At 40.6% G+C, this 16,307-nt stretch overlaps 1 protein-coding gene across 1 annotated transcript in view; it reads left to right on the top strand.

Annotated features, from left to right (window-relative positions):
- lrpprc (leucine-rich pentatricopeptide repeat containing) overlaps window positions 1-16,307 on the top strand; it is a 53,427-nt gene that overhangs the window by 13,202 nt on the left and 23,918 nt on the right. The window contains 12 exon segments of the mRNA XM_046874597.1: window positions 3,078-3,196; window positions 4,027-4,120; window positions 5,042-5,111; window positions 5,765-5,792; window positions 5,904-5,961; window positions 7,266-7,372; window positions 7,518-7,595; window positions 7,701-7,757; window positions 7,998-8,111; window positions 8,226-8,356; window positions 8,587-8,672; window positions 13,893-14,100. Of these exon segments, the coding sequence (XP_046730553.1) occupies window positions 3,078-3,196; window positions 4,027-4,120; window positions 5,042-5,111; window positions 5,765-5,792; window positions 5,904-5,961; window positions 7,266-7,372; window positions 7,518-7,595; window positions 7,701-7,757; window positions 7,998-8,111; window positions 8,226-8,356; window positions 8,587-8,672; window positions 13,893-14,100 (1,150 nt within the window).

Here is a 16,307-nt window from a genome sequence, read left to right as displayed (position 1 = left end):
GTGCGATTTAATAGACTGAATGTGTCTGAGTCATTCTTAGCACATGCAGTTCTGCACTCTGTTATCAAAGTGATTTTGCTAAATGTAGTTGAGTAAAAAGTACGATATATGACTTTGAAATGTAGTGAAGTAAAAGTCTCCCCAAATGGAAATAATTCAGTTAAGTACAGATACATAAAAACTATTTAAATAGAGTAACAGATTACATTTACTTCGTTACTGTCCATCACTGCTGAATCTACCTGCCAATATATAATCAATGACATGACTAAATTCAAAGTCATATTTTAATCATATTTAAAAGTATGAATATTTTCAACAATAACAGTAGTATATCTCTCCCTCTTTTTATTTTTGAGAGCACAGACTATTTGGCCATTAAGCAACCTCAGAACTTTGTTTCACATTTGTTCAATGGCAGGAGCCCTAAAGAAAGGTGCAATCTCTCTTAACGCCATCCTGTGTGTGTGTGTGTGTGTGTGTGTGTGTGTGTGTGTGTTTGAGAAAAGAAAGAGGGTGCCATGGTAAAGCTGGAATGTGATGGAATGCAGAGTGACTGGGTCTCATGTAAATGCAAACGCTCTGAGGGAATTCACTTTGGATTACGCGCACTGCTGTGCACGGCCATGAAATATTAAGCACCACGTCACTTTACGTCCACAGGTGCCACTAGCGGGTAGGCGCTGAACAAACCCCCTCCTTCCCTTCCGAAAAAAAAACAAAAAGAATGTGAGACAGAGAAAGAAGCGAAGGGAAAAGTTAGTATTTTGATGAGGTGTGGATTTAGACAGGTTTTTTTTTTGTGGAAGCATATGCTTGTGCTATCTAGCCAGCCGCGAGCCAACAGCTCCATTCAACCTGGATCAGCGGAGGCGGCTTCTTGCCCTTGACATTGTTTGAGGGGAAATGCACCGCCCGTCCTCTTTACCCACTGATGGCTTTTAGGTCTGTTAGAAACCTGTGCCCACTGTCTGACAGAAGGAAACATGAAACTACTACTTCCTTTTGTCATCTGCCTATTCAGTCTATCTTGACCTTCGTTAGTGTACATATTTTATATCTCATACTGAACTACCGAGATGGAAGAGAAGCAGTCTTGGCCCATTAGCAGTGATTTCAGATGATGTTTCACTCAAATAGTGAGAATTAAAGGTAGCATCTGAACGACAAAAGTTTGTTACTAATGTTTTTTGAGGCTGTTGTAATATGAGTTGGACATGTTCGTGCTAATGCTGGGGGTCCCCAAACTATGGCCCACGGGCTGAATATGGCCCACCCCAATTGTAATTTTAAAATTTGTGCTTTACTCATATCATCTGTGTATTTGATAATAAAGGTTTGCTATTCCATTGGAATTTCTCTTGGTTATTAATAGAGGTCGAAGCACTGATAGTTGTTTGCTGGAACCATCGACTATCTGCAAAAATCCATACATAGTTTTTCCGGGTTCCGATCCGCTGTCCCTTTTAATAGGCTATATACCTCTTGAAGATTAATGCTCATTTGTCTGTATGGTAAATAATAAACAAATCTAGCAATAATTATCTAGGCATAATTATAATACAATCTCCACAATCACTCCTGCTCATGTCATTTTCTGTTATAGACCGACTAGGCACCCTTTAAAGAACGAAGAAATCGTGTGGCCCTCACAAAAAAAAAGAAGGGTTGGGGACCCCGGGGCTGCACCATTTGTATATACCATACTTCTACTGTGATCTGCAGGAAGGTGCATTGCATCTTAAGCAAACATGAATTATTTTTGCTCTGTGAAACCTAGGAGATTTTTACTTGAACTTGAAGGTTGTGAGTTCAAATCCCATCCACACCAAGCTGCCACTCCTGGGCCCCTGAGCAAGGCCCTTAACACTATAGCTGCTTATTTGTATGATTGAGATCAGTTGTAAGTGGCTTTGAATAAGGGTGTCTGCTGAATGCCATAAATGTAGAGTAAATGTAATGTTGTGTTGCTCAATGCATTTGAAGTTATTCTGTTTGATAGATATTTTAACTCCCTGCTTAGCCTTTGAGTCAGACCCATGTATTTACCGGCAACTATGTTTTCTTTTTTTCGCACACCGAACTCTGCTCTTTTCTGTATTCTCCTGTGGACAAGCCTCTTTATTATCTTTGCTCGCGTCCTCCATTTGCGGTTCGGTCATGAATCCTGCCAAACTGAAACCCGAGTGTCATCTGAGAATTTGCTGAACTCCTAATGCTGCAAAAAGCCCACTTGTACGCTCTCCTGAGATCCGAAGGGGAAAAAAAAGGAAATCTGCTGATTCGACCAGCTTGGCTTTCCTGCTGCTTTTCCAGCCCCATTCACATGTTCCTGTTCGCTTGACAGGGTTATGGATTATTAATAAGGAACGCAGGTGTGCTCCTTTCACAATCTAGGTAGGAGTTGGATGTCAGGCTCCATTGAGGAAGCAACGTCTGACAGACCGTCCTCTTTTTCTTGAAAGTGGAGAAGCATCGTGCTGCGAAAGAAACATGAATGGAGGGAGTCAAATGGAGGGATGGATATCCCAGTTCATTTATGTTTACCAGATGTGGGGTTTAATGGCAGATAAAAGCACCTCGTATATTTTATTCAGCTGTGTGGCAAGCGAGAGCGAGTGTGAGGAGGAGCAGCCAGGTGAACGCATTTCCCCAGGACGCTGCGATACAGAGCACTAAAGTCCAGGTTGGAGAATGTAAACAGCAGAAATTGCTAGTTCATGTGCTTCATGCACTTAACCCCTCTCATGGACATATCTGCACACTCACTTATCACACACACACAGACCCACTCAAGCATGGTGTCCATATGTATGAGGCCCTGCTCGAGATTGGAGCACAAGGCACTGCTGGAGATCTTGGTGAATGACTGCTGTCTGAATAATATTCTGATTATTAAATCCTCATGTAGGATCATGGATGGTACTTTGGAGCTCTATGCTGAGCAGGTTTCCTTAGTAAGAAATTGCTCGTTCGTGAGCTCGGTGCGTATATCATGATCTAAACGGTGTTCTTGCAGATCAGTTGTATATGAGGGCACTAACTTATTGCTGTTTTATTGATCTGATTTTGTTCAGGTACTCTGGAGGTGCTGAAGGCCATGCAAGAGCTGAACATTCATCTTGATGTTGACACTTACTCCACCTACATACTGCCTACTTTCTCCTCAGTGGACAGTGCTCGTGTTGCTCTTAAGGTAATAGAAACATTTTGGGTGTGTGCATCTGTGTTAAGCATGTATTCAATTTATGATTTATTCGATATCTGGGGGGAGACTGGAGATGAGAACTGGGACTTATATACAGTACGGACCAAAAGTTTGGACACACCTTCTCATTCAAAGAGTTTTCTTTATTTTCATGACTATGAAAATTGTAGATTCACACTGAAGGCATCAAAACTATGAATTAACACATGTGGAATTATATACATAACAAAAAAGTTAACTGAAAATATGTCGTATTGTAGGTTCTTCAAAGTAGGCATCAAGAGAATGCCAAGAGTGTGCAAAGCAGTAATCTAAGCAAAAGGTGGCTACTTTGAAGAACCTACAATATGACATTTTCAGTTGTTTCACACCTTTTGTTATGTTTTTTGTTATGCTCCATCTGTACTGTGTATATATAATATATATAAACTTTTGGTCTGTACTGTGTGTGTGTGTGTATATGTGTATGTATGTATGTGTGTGTGTGTGTGTATATATATATATATATATATATATATATATATATATATATATATATATATATATATATATATATATATATATATATATATATATATATATACATTTAAAAAATATATTAGTCATGTATATTAGTAAGTAAATGTGGAGTAAATTTTGTCAGAATTTCAGTCTTTCACATTGTTTAGGCCAAATTTTTGTAGTGTATATGGGTTTTTATTCTATTTGCACAAGTTGTTGAACATTGTAAAAACGGTTTACATCATTATTTATTTCTTTTTGATTTTATACAAGAGAGAATGCATTCTGATGCGTATGTATTTCTTTGTGTGGTGCAGGACGCTGGCTGTGCAGTCGACAATGGCGAATTTATTGCAGCAGAAGTGCGAACGGTGGCGGCGAGTGGAACTCTTTCTGAGCTGTATGCTCTGTGTGAGTATTACTAACTTTCAAACTGACTTTCTCTCAATCGCTCTTTCTCGCTTGATCCGAGATGCCAGTCTTGCTGTGACCTGCGAGCATGGCATGTCTCCACACATGCACACAAGCACAGGGATTTAGTTGACATTTTGCCTGCAGGTTAATTATCCTTATAAGTATGACACAAACACAAATCCATACACAGACATGGTTTTGTCCAAAACCTCATTAGGCCTTTTAAGTGATTTGTAAATGAATGGGATCGATAAGACTTTATCTGAATAGGAATAAGGAGAATGAATGCTGTTTAGTTATATTTATTCTATTCACATTCGGGATGGTAAGATTCCAATTACCAATCCGTATCGGTGCATCGGCATGTGTGATGCATCCGTTAAAAAAAAAAGTGTGCATCATAGACAAATTGGCAATTGTTTCCCGATGCATAATTTTTAACGTATTTGCATTGTTAAAAACCGATGTATTTATATATAATTATTAGTAGACGTGCCAAACTTTTGATTATTTAGAAAGTGACCAATAATTTGTAATGCCGCTTTAATTATAGCAGAGATCTCTTGAAATTAGACCGAAATATAACTTGACATGTTGGAAAGGAACTGCAAAGCCTGGACATTTTTCGAAAAATGTGACCGCTCTGAAAACACAGGAAGAAAAATCAGCTGTTACATTGTTTATTCATCTTTTTATGCAGCGCTTTTCCTATGAAATCTCTACAGAAACTATTTTGTAGTACGTAAAGTTATTCGATTTTGCTTATTGAGCATCAGTTTGCAATGTCTTCATAGAAAATGAATAACTGTTTGAGTGCTCTGTGAAAATGATATTATCTCAAGGATGTTTGACTTGTCTCTCTCTCTCTCTCTCTCTCTCTCTCTCTCTCTCTCTCTCTCTCTCTCTTTGTCTCTGCAGTAACTTTACCCTCCTTCCCAGTCATTTCTCTCAGCTCGTTCAGAGGAAGCCTGATCAATGGCTTCAGGGGGTAAGTGCAATAGCGTGTACATGTGTGTTTCAGCCCAAGGTCCTACACCCATCTATACTCTATTCACTTCATGCATATGGATGATACCTCAGGTCATGCTGTAATGGCTCAAATGCCTAAATGCGCTATACATGGTCTTTCAAGCACAATGTGGCTGTAAACACACACACACACACACACACACACACACACTTTTTCTTTTTTTTTTTTTTTTGAGTAAATCCATGTTAATGGGTTCCCTGGTGGTCTAGTGGTTAGGATTCGGCGCTCTCACTGCTGTATTAAATGTTAATACAGTACTGTATACATAAAATAGCATGGGTGGTGTCCATTTATCGCAGGGGGTTTTGGAACATGACTGGGTCATAAATGGGAGATTACTGTATTTATTAATATAATTAATATATTTATATATAAGTTGAGTACTAATTCAACATCGAGTGTTGTTAGTTTTGATCCAGTACCCATTTAAAAATCTGATGATTAATCAGTTATTGGCAGGTACGATCCTTCCTAACTATTGTTAAAATATACTATCGGTCGACCTCATATTTATTATACACTACTACGGATGTATAATACATGCACATGCAGCTGTGTGGATAGTTGTGCGTTTATACCTAAAACTTGTGATCCTCTGCTGCCCCCTGCAGGTCTAAAGATGTGGAGAACATGGCCAAGGTAGAGAAATGTGCCTTCACATTTAATTTAATCCTTATGCAGTTATTCGTCTACAGTACACAGGTTCTCCTGATCTTTTATTATAAATGAATGATTTGTTTCTTGTTTCAGATCACAGAGCTGCTTTATAAAGATAGCCGCTTTGGTCAGACTGACGCAGAACGAGCAGGTATGCTATTGTTTCTAGTGCTGCAGTCACATTAGGCTTCAACATTTGTCAGCTTGCAAACCCTTCTGTGAAATTTGGTCGGTACCCATACATGACATTGAAATAAGATCTTTTTCCCTACACACAGATGTTAATGCTTGTATTTTATTTTAAAGCTGTTTTGTTTACACTTGGACACTGCTATAATCAGAATTTCTCATGACCTATTTTCTGATGACTTTACACCATGACACACACATAAGCCATATGCGTTTCTTCCACAAACTGTTAAATCAGAGGCACACGATTGTATGTATTTAAAATAGGTTGGAGTGGAACCTCTAGTGTGACCTATAGAATTCAACCCTATTGAACACCTTTGAGATGAATGTGAACATTCACTGATCCCCAGGTCTCCTCACCTCACCTACATCAGTACCTGATTTAACTAACACCATTGTGGCTCAATTAATCTCCACAAGCACACTCCAAATTCTAGTGGAACATCTTCCCAGAAGAGTGGAGGTTATTACAACAGCAAATGGGAACTAAATGTGGAATGGAATGTTCAAGAAGCACATATGAATCTTAAGGTCAAGTGTCCACAAACTTTTGTCCATATAGTTTAGCAAGAATAGTTACTGTGGGTAAAAGAAAAATCCAGATATGTGACCACATGATATTTGCTTCATGGTTTGTGATAATGTTTTATGTGTATTATTGTTATATTTTGTTAGTGTATTATGTGCATTTTTTAAGTGTATGTCATAGATCTTTTTATTTTTTTTTTATATCCATTATATTGTTTTGTATAAATTTGTAATTTTTTCATAGAAATATAGTCTGTAGAACTAGACTCTTTAAACAGGCATTTTGTCATTGTGTGTGTGTGTGCATACAAAATAGAGACAAAGTGTGTATCTTGAGGCTCATCTTGTTGCAGTCTATTGTGTGTGAAGGTGTTGGGTAAAGCGCGCGTGTGTGTGTGTGTGTGTGTGTGTGTGTGTGTGTGTGTGGGGACCGCCCACAGCACTGGTGTGGGAGCATGTGTTATAGATGGAAATGGTTTGTCATTGTGCTGTTTTTTTTTTTTATCACATTCTTCAGTTGATTCTACGGCAAAACTGTCAGCAATACACATAATACACATGCTTTATTAGTATATTTTTATTTATGTATATTAGCTTGTGTATTTAGAATTTGACAAAGGACACAAAGTTACAAAGGACACCTTTAATAATCTTTTAAGATAAGGTAAGATATACCTTTATTCGTCCCACAGTGGAGAAATTTCTGATTTTTTATTTTTTCCTGTCTCAACACAGAAAACACGGCCTACTTTCTTTTTAACCTTTTTGATGGAATGACCGAGTCGGAGGTACAGGCTAAAGAAGAGATTTTGAGAGAATACCTTCATCAGCTCAGTAACATGGTGTGTCCCTATAATCCGTAATAGCCTCCTTTCCTTATTCAAATCATTGTAGACCATGTGGAGCTCTTTTTTTCCTTTTAAATTAAGTCTTGACATATTGAACACAGTGGATGAAATTTGTATTTATTTTTATTTTTTTTGCCAGAACATCTTCATTCATATGAACATCTACAGAGGAATCAGGAATATCCTAAACTTGTACCATGTGCCAGAGCTCACCAAGGTACAGCATTTTAGTTGAAATCTAATATAGACTATATTATCTAATTATTAATAATATATCATTAATAAATAGGAGCAAGCATGTAAATGTTGTGTGTTGCTGCAGGACGTTCTTGCTCTAGTGGACAAACAATCGAGAGATGATGATGTTGCAGAGTCCAAGGTAAGCTTGTGTGTGTGTGTGTGTTGATTGATTGATTTATTTTTAATACAATACAATTACATGCTTAAAGCTATGCCCATGTCTAGTGTCTGATCCATTTGGTCTGTAGTTTATTTCATATGAATTGTGTATTATAAGGTGTTTGGTGGAACCGCTTACTTTGTTTACTACTGCTGTAAAAGGCTTTGGATTCAATTGTAAATACAAATCATTTGTAACTATTTTCGCTTTGGATCTCAGGTTTTTGATGGGAAACTAGCCGTTCAGGAGAGAAGGCTGGAGGAGCTGAAATCCAAAGGGAAGCCGGTTGGAAACTTATTCAGACAGCTCATCGCTGCTCTGTGTGCTGAGGAGGTGAGGGTGGATGTTTTCACATGTACAGTCCGAGCATCTCATTTTACGTTTTTCTTCTTCTTCTTCTTCATACTTAGTGTTTGAGTCTGTTGTGTAAAACTGTTGTGTCTACAGAACCTGGCCCATGCTCTGGAGCTAAAAGCTCAGTATGAGGATGAAATGACTACTAGTTGCTACGCCCTGCTCATCAACCTATGCTGTCGTCACGACAACCCAGAGGAGGCGCTCAACCTGAAGAGAGAGCTGTGAGTTTAACTTCGAGCCAATCACACATGCACACACGACACACACAAATTGTTGTCTTACTACTAAGCAGTGCATCTTGTCTTTTATCTCAATGTGTGGTTGTTTTTTTATTTTTTTATTTTTATTTTTATCCATTTCTCTTCGTGCTTGAGAACCTAAGCAACAAATGCATGCTTTTTAGTTATTCCAGACGTTTACTATGCACTTTTGTTCTTTCACATCTGTCCAGAGCTCGTAAAGACTCGGAGGTTATGCTGGATGCCAACAAATACATGAGCTTGGTCAGGGTGCTCGCCAAACATGGCAGGATTGAAGGTTAGTCCATCACACAGTGTACACACTGTCTTTGCTCTCCAGGTTTTTTTTCTCACAATTAATGGCACTCTTTCTTTGATGGCAGTTATAATCAGTTATACTGAGAGAAAAAAATGAATCCCTATTGTTTAGTGTGGCCAATAAGTGATATGATGTGGGGCAGATTTTCCTCCAGAGAGTATAAAGACTATATTATGAAATCTATGAACTCTTTATTGAGAACATTGAGTGAACTGAACAGAAAAAAAAAAGTTTTCAGTGATCTTTTGGTGAGTCGATTTTTTTTCTCTCTCAATATAAAGTTTAAATGCACGGTGACTCGACCAAGCAGACGAGGTAAATACACCTTCAAAATAGTCCCCTTGCACAGCAATACAGTGCTCCCAGTTTTCCTCAGTGTACTTCTGTCCTGGAAGTGTTCTTTTTCGAAGCGTGATGAGCACCATCTGCAATTCACACTGGAACTCCACAATGGAATCGAAAGAGCAACCTTTTTTAGCTGGATCTTCATCTTTTGGGAAGTAGGCGAAGTCCGCAGGAGCCAAATTTATCAAGTAGGGTTCAAATGACCGCAAACGAATAATTGCAGCTTTGTCGTAAGCGTACCGAATCTTGTCAAACATCTCTGTGACAGATTTGTCCAGTTTCACGCAGAATTTCATGTTTGTGCTTCGTTCTTGCTGTCTATGATGAAATTGCAACCCTGGTAATGCAAGTGATCAGATTATCACCAGTTGTACAGCTTCAGATTTACTCAGGATTATGTCTTTTTGTACACTGATTTATGAAGGTCAGTGCTCCCTGTAGCTGTGCGTGTGGCCTTGTGCTGCCATCTGTTGGCATGTTACAAAACTAGTTTCAAACTTTTCGATACCACCTCGGGCAACAGTGTAGGCTTTGCATTGTGCATACTGGACTTGATTAATAAATTCCTAAAGCATGAACATATCAACCTGACAATTAGGAAAGCTGGGGGGGGCGGACGGAGGAAGTTCATTATTCATTGAAGGCGACACAAGGTGGATACAAGAAATTTCACATTTACGTGAATTGCTTATATTTGGCTCCCTGATTTATTGCTAAATTCGTTCTCGACCTGCATGCTTCAGTGCAATCGCTTGTGAAGTTTGAGACAGCTGTCTCTCCAGACGCCCGTGCCAATCAACTATTATCTGAATTCTATGGTGGATTTCTTCATGCCCGTATACGACACAATTACAATCAAAGTGTTTCCTCTTTGCTTTTGTTCATGCACTGATGGTGAAAATATATCCTCGCGCTTCCTTTTCAGCGTCTGTGTCACTCTGGACCCCTCCTTTTTTTTTGACTCCTCCTGTCATGGAGCGGAGGAAAATTACAGGACTGGCGCCACTTTAACGGAATTACGGAATTCCGTCCTGATACTAATGGCATATCATGCCGGAGGGGGGAGGAAGGAATTGAGCATTACACACACATTCGGAAATTTACATGTGAATTCAGGCGAAGACGGGTAATGAGGGACGTGGGTGTGGGTGTGCATGCTGGCGAGCTTCTGCCTTTATGTCTGTCAGCATGAGGAAGCGGCCATTAGCCCGCCGGTGTACAACGGAAGCTTGTCTCCCAAATTAACACACCTCAGTGCTCTGGTACAGCAACCAGATCTGCTTAAAGATCATGACTCATTGCTCCCCCGGCTGCCATGTCTTTTAACATCCCTACAATTCCTGCCTTTTTCTATCCAGCACTTCCTTAATCGCAGATTGATTCCTTTGGTGATAAAGACTTTTGATTACACAGTAGTTGGGGTGTGGGATTTTTTTTTCCCCAGTGTGTGACCTGGAGATCTTTTATTCCTTTTATAATATTATATATTATTTTGTCTCATGTCTTCAGAGGCCTGTGAAGTTCAGTATTAAAAGTCTAAGTTGTGTATACATTATTTACCTGCTTTAAGAAGTCTTGAAATATTAGATTTATTAATTATGTTTTCAGATGCATGCGCAAGATAACGTTTTTTCCAATTCAAGCCACAACAGTTATATAAGATTAATATAAAAAATTATGACCTCACTAGATGCATTCAGATTCTTCAGTTTATCACAACGGTCTGTAATAATGTCATGATTGAGACAGCAGAGAGAACAGCAACAGGGATTTGCATAACAGGACAAAAATTAAGGGGAAATGAAAACACACATGAATTTGTGTGTGTTGGGAGCTTGGGATAGTGGCGCTCTGTTGAGCTTTCCAATTTAAATACAGCCTGCAATCCAAGCAAGCCTGTTATGAAAATAGATTGTTAGAGTGCAGATTATGCAGACCTCTCTTTAAACTCACTTGCCTGTAGCACTTAAGTTCCAATTCTTCCTATCCCTGGAGGCATAAGTCTTTTTCGCATGTCATGTCATAGGATTTTACATATTTTTCAAAACATGCCACCTCCCGAACAGACTCTGGAGAGAAAATGAGCAGCGTCTGGCAGGCGAATGCAAGAAAACGTCCAAGTTTTGCTACGGTTTGTATAGGATAGGATGGCACATCTGTTGATGCCTCCTTTCAAGTGCACTTGCCACTCAAATCTGATTGCAACACATGTCCGTTATCAAGCGGCTCCAGAAAACGAAAGCAAAAGACAAATTTCCTTCATCATCATTGTGACAGGAAGTGAACGGGATGGGGAAAAAAAAAGTCTGTGAGAGTAGGGAATTTTGCAGACGGTGTACTTTGAAAGCATCGCGACAGGCTCGAAGATAAACTGAGCTCTGGGAGAGGTTTTTTCCTTTCCAAAAGGAAAGGTTGGCATACTATCTCTCTTTTCCACAATCCAGCTTTGGATGATTAGTATCGTCTGTGCAAACAGGCCCTATCGGTATCAGCCCATTAGCGAGCTTCTAAACAGTGCGTAAACACATCTTAATTATCTGGCTTGGTGACAAAGCAGATGTTGAGGTGGAAAGAGTGGTTTGTAGAGCTGGTGAGCGGCAGACCTTTGCCCTCTGCCAGATGGGAGCATCTCCCACCAAAAGAAAAAAAAAAAAGCCTCCATTACGCTGGGTGATCAGCAGCAGGCCTGTGACCGCGCCCCACCAGGTTCACGCCGGGCACTCGCCGCACACCTATAATTTACCGGCATGCTTTCACAGAGAGACGTGAAAAAAAGCAAGCCACCATTGTGGGGGCCTGGTAATTGGAGTCTCGTTTAGAAATGCAAGTAGCAATTAGCGGCGTATTGGCATTATATGCCAGCATTTGCATTCCCGCTGGGTGTAAAATGTTGTTTTAATAGCGGTTTGTTTTCCCCACATGAAATTATCTAAGGGGCCTTTTATCACCTCCTCCCCTCCCCTGTTCTCTCACTGGCGCTAAAGCATGCATCAGCAGCAGGCCCATCAGGGGACAGCCCAGTTTTCTGTCACAGATGTGAACTTGCTGAGGAAGAGCCGGTTAAGCATCTCAGACTGGTTTGAGCCTACCCTAAGCCTTTTGAAACTATTAATTACTTAATTTGTTTTCCAGACTCCCAACCCACCTCTTCAGTTGATTAACAAGCCCTACAGAAACTTAAATTGATTGAGCTGCACAGCCTTCAAGTGTAGATAAATGAAATTCCTGATCTTTAGGGGTTTTTTTTTTTTGGTTTCCTGACTTTTGTTAACCCTCCGATTGTACGTTAATATTAATAATTTCTGTATCCAGTATCTGACGAGCAGATCGCCGGTTCAAGGTCCAGTATCGCCAAGCTGCCACTCATGGGGCCCTTCAGCCCTTTATGCTCCAGGTGTGCTGTATCATGGCTGACTCCAGCTCTCTAACATCGCTGGGATATGCGAATAAATCAAGGCAATAGTTGCAGATGCAGGTCAAAAGTTTTAGTTCTCATCAAACATTTGAATAAAAATGCTCTTTGTGACATGGGTGTTGGTGCCAGACTGGCTGAACATCTGGGATTTTTACACAAAAATCTTGTCAGATTAAAATCATGTCACATGAAAATGTCTTGTCAGATTAGAATGGCTTGATTGGTTGTTGGAACTGGAAAGCTGTGGTATCTCAAAGAATCACTCTGTACAACTGTTTTGAGTAAAAAAGCATTTTAATGCACCAGAGCTTAAGGTAGGTGGGGTACTACAACAGAAGACTAAATCAGGTTTCATGCCAGTTCGTGGCCCGGGGGTTGGGGACCACTGCTGGTGGTTTAGAAAACAACTAGGCAGTGTTTTTTTGAGATTTAATTTTTTTATTTATTTGTAGAGCGCTTTTAATAGTGAACATCGTCTCAAATTAGCATTATAGAAGTAAAGTGGTTGTAAAAGAATGTATAATTTAGTTCCTTAAATAATTTTTTTTTGTCCCTAATTAACAAACCAGTGGCAACGCTGGCAAGCAAAAACTGAGATGGCATGAGGAAGAAACCTTGAGAGGAACCGTTTCATAATTGTTCTATCATTGTTGAGGTGTGCTGTGATAGTTGCTCAAATGCAACCTGCAGTCCTGAGCCATTCTAGCAGACTGTTGATATTCATTCCAGTCCGAATCTATCCTCAAAGTTCTTGTGTTGCTCAGTAACTTTATGGATTTTTAGGCTGTTGAAGTGGAACCATCCCCAGCTGCACAGTTTTCTTCAATTGAAGAGAACTTCGTCCATAGGTAGGGTGCAGTTAGGAGCCTTCAGATCAAAGATCCAACAGTGTACAACAGTGTTTTTAAAATGACTAGCTCTGTTTACAAGAAAGCACTTTATTTATCTGTTTACACACCATTACCTTCAAAATAGTCCCCTTGCACAGCAATACAGTGATCCCAGAGTTCCTGCCACTTCTGGAATTCGTCCTAGAAGTCTTCTCTGTAAAACATGTCAAGCACCTTGTGCTATTTCCACTGGATCTCCGCAATGGTGACTTACCGATGACCTTTGACCTGGATCTCTTTATCTTCGGAAATAGGGTCCACAGGAGCCAAATCTGGCGAGTAGGTGGATGTGGAAGTGAGATTGTTGTTTCCATGCCTGTCCCAGGGCTGTGGGTGCAGCCTTCTGCTGCCATCATTTGGCATGTTACAAATCCATTCTCAAACCTTTTTGATACTACCTTGAATGTGTCTGTAGTTATTATGGAGTTGACCGGATTCCTTATTGGATAAACAACTAAATTAGCTAAGCACATCATTGGTTGCCATTAATCTCTCTCTATCTCTCTCTCTCTCTCTCTCTGTCTTTTTCTGTGCTTTTCCTTCTTACAGAGGCAGTCGACATCCTGAAAGAGATGAAGGAGAAGAATGTGCGGATGTTGGACACCACGGTCACCCGGTTGTTCCACATTCTCAACAACGCCTCTGTGAAAGGGGACGTCGCCACCATTCGGCACCTGCAGGACACGGTGTTCACCTTAGGCCTGGTCAAGCCCACCAGCAACCTCTGCTCGCCACTGGTTTCTGCGTACCTGGAGCGGTGAGTGGGAAAGAAACTGATTGTCTTCACAAAATTACCACAAAAGAAAGCATAAAAGAAAGAGGGGAAAAACCCTAATTCTGCTTCTCTAAACTGGCCCCTCAGCCCCGCCTCCGGTCTCTTTTGAGGTCTATTTGCGAGAGCTGCTTTTAAGAAGATCAGCTCATTTGCATGTTAATTATGCACCCTGTGCTAATTGCTGGATTTGTCAGGGACATGCAGAGCACGGCGTAAGTGCCTCCCCTCCCGCCAACCTCCTCCTCCTCCCTGCTGGGGAATACACGGGTTTACATGGTGTTAGTAAATACACATGCACCGGCTCACTTGGTTCCCCTTCCAAGACTGTTTGTTTTCCTGTCACTCGAGTGGCGCAAACATACCAGCACGACGCGAGGTTTAATTGCTGCCTTGTGTACGATAAGCTTTCTAATTTAACTCCAGTTCATTAGCAGGAAGAAACACGGGCAAACCAGGCACGTCTCATTGGAGAGGCAGATAAGCTTGTTCATACCCAAACACACACACACACACACACACACACACACACACACACACACACACACACACACACAGCCATTGGCAACCGGATACACAAGTTTTAGTTACTGTTGAAGGCAACAAGGATGAGAATACACATCTAAACCGAATCTGGCAAGGAATGATGCGTTCTTTCGCTATAGTGGTTCGGGTGAACTAGGCATCATTTCAATATTGGCATAAAACTCATTACAACACACTTTTCTGAGATATGGCATATGTCTGCCAGTGTTATTTTTTTTCCTTGTTGCATTGTTTGTAAATGGCGTTTTCTCTCAACATGATCCAGCTTCAGTGTATGTTTTGTAGTGTGGCAGATAGAGGTACTTGTTTTGCAATGGGTTCCTGGTTGAACTTGCTTGATCATGGGGCAATTCCTTATAAAATATCTAAACATGTGACATTTAATTGTTCCAGTGACCAGACTGTGAATCTCTGGTTATTATTCTGTTTTGTTCTATGGACAATAAATAGGTTGAAGAAAACTGACAGTACGTAAGGAAAAACCCTCTGAAGTACTTCTTGCAAATACACTATATGGACAGTTGTTTTGGGACCCCTGACTTAAAAAAGTTAGGATGTGTGGTGCCATTAAATTGTGTACAAAGTGAGCTCCATGAAGATATGGGTTTTACATGTTTTGGGAATAGAAGGTCTTGAGTGGCCTGCTACAGAGCTCTAACCACAACCCTATTGGACACCTTTGGGATGAATGTGAAGACTGACTGTACGCTCATCACACCTACATCAGTACCTGACTTTACTAAAACCTTTGTTGCTGAATGAGTGCAAATCTCCACAAGCACACTTTAAAATCTAGTGGAGCATCTCAGAAGAGTGGAGGTTTTTCTAAAAGCACATGGAGACTACATTTACATTCAAGGCATTGTGCAGACGCCTTTATCCAGAGCGACTTACAACTGAGAAAGGGAGGGTTAAGGGCCTGGCTCAAGGGTCCAGTCGTGGCAGTTTGGTGTTGGTGGGTTTTGAACTTGTGACCTTCTGATCCAAAGTCCGATGCCTTAACATCTGACATACCACCTCCCATTAAATGGAGTGAAACGGTTTGTACAAAAAGTGCATATGAAGCTTATGGTCAGGTGGCCACATACTTTTGTACATAAAGTATATCAAAATCTTCAAATCATATCAGGTTATTTATTTTTTTTTTTTAGCATGATGTTGCCTTCTTTTCAGTCCTCCCCCCCAGAACTCAAATGTGGAGCATCGCCCCACCCCATCTTTGTCTTCCTCTGATTTCCCATCAACCCTCCCTCACTCCTATCCCTGTCTTTCCGCTCTGTGTCATCCCTCTCTTCTCTCTGTCTTCGAAAGCGGTGCAGAGGGGAACAAAGCCGCACGTGTCAGTATGTCAGCTATAATGACTTAATGAACGCTTCTCTATGGGATTAACTCTGACAGCCATCAGCACGTCGCCACGCCGACCACAAGCGCCGCTCCTGATCTATCAGTCTACATCCCCCCCAACCCCCCCGCCTCCCTTCCCCAATACTTTCGTTTGGGTGGAACAAAGGGATGTGGCATGAACATTTTTTGTTTTTTTTGTTTTTTCCCCCCACCCTGTGCAAGGGGGCAGGGAGAGATGTAGTAACAGTAACAGGAAGGGAGGAGAACAGGGCTGTCAAGTGGGCACAAAAAGTCTGGCACTT

Source organism: Silurus meridionalis, chromosome 2 (assembly GCF_014805685.1).
Source record: "Silurus meridionalis isolate SWU-2019-XX chromosome 2, ASM1480568v1, whole genome shotgun sequence".
In the NCBI taxonomy this organism is placed as follows: Eukaryota; Metazoa; Chordata; class Actinopteri; order Siluriformes; family Siluridae; genus Silurus; species Silurus meridionalis.
This window is presented reverse-complemented; position numbering and strand designations above follow the sequence as displayed.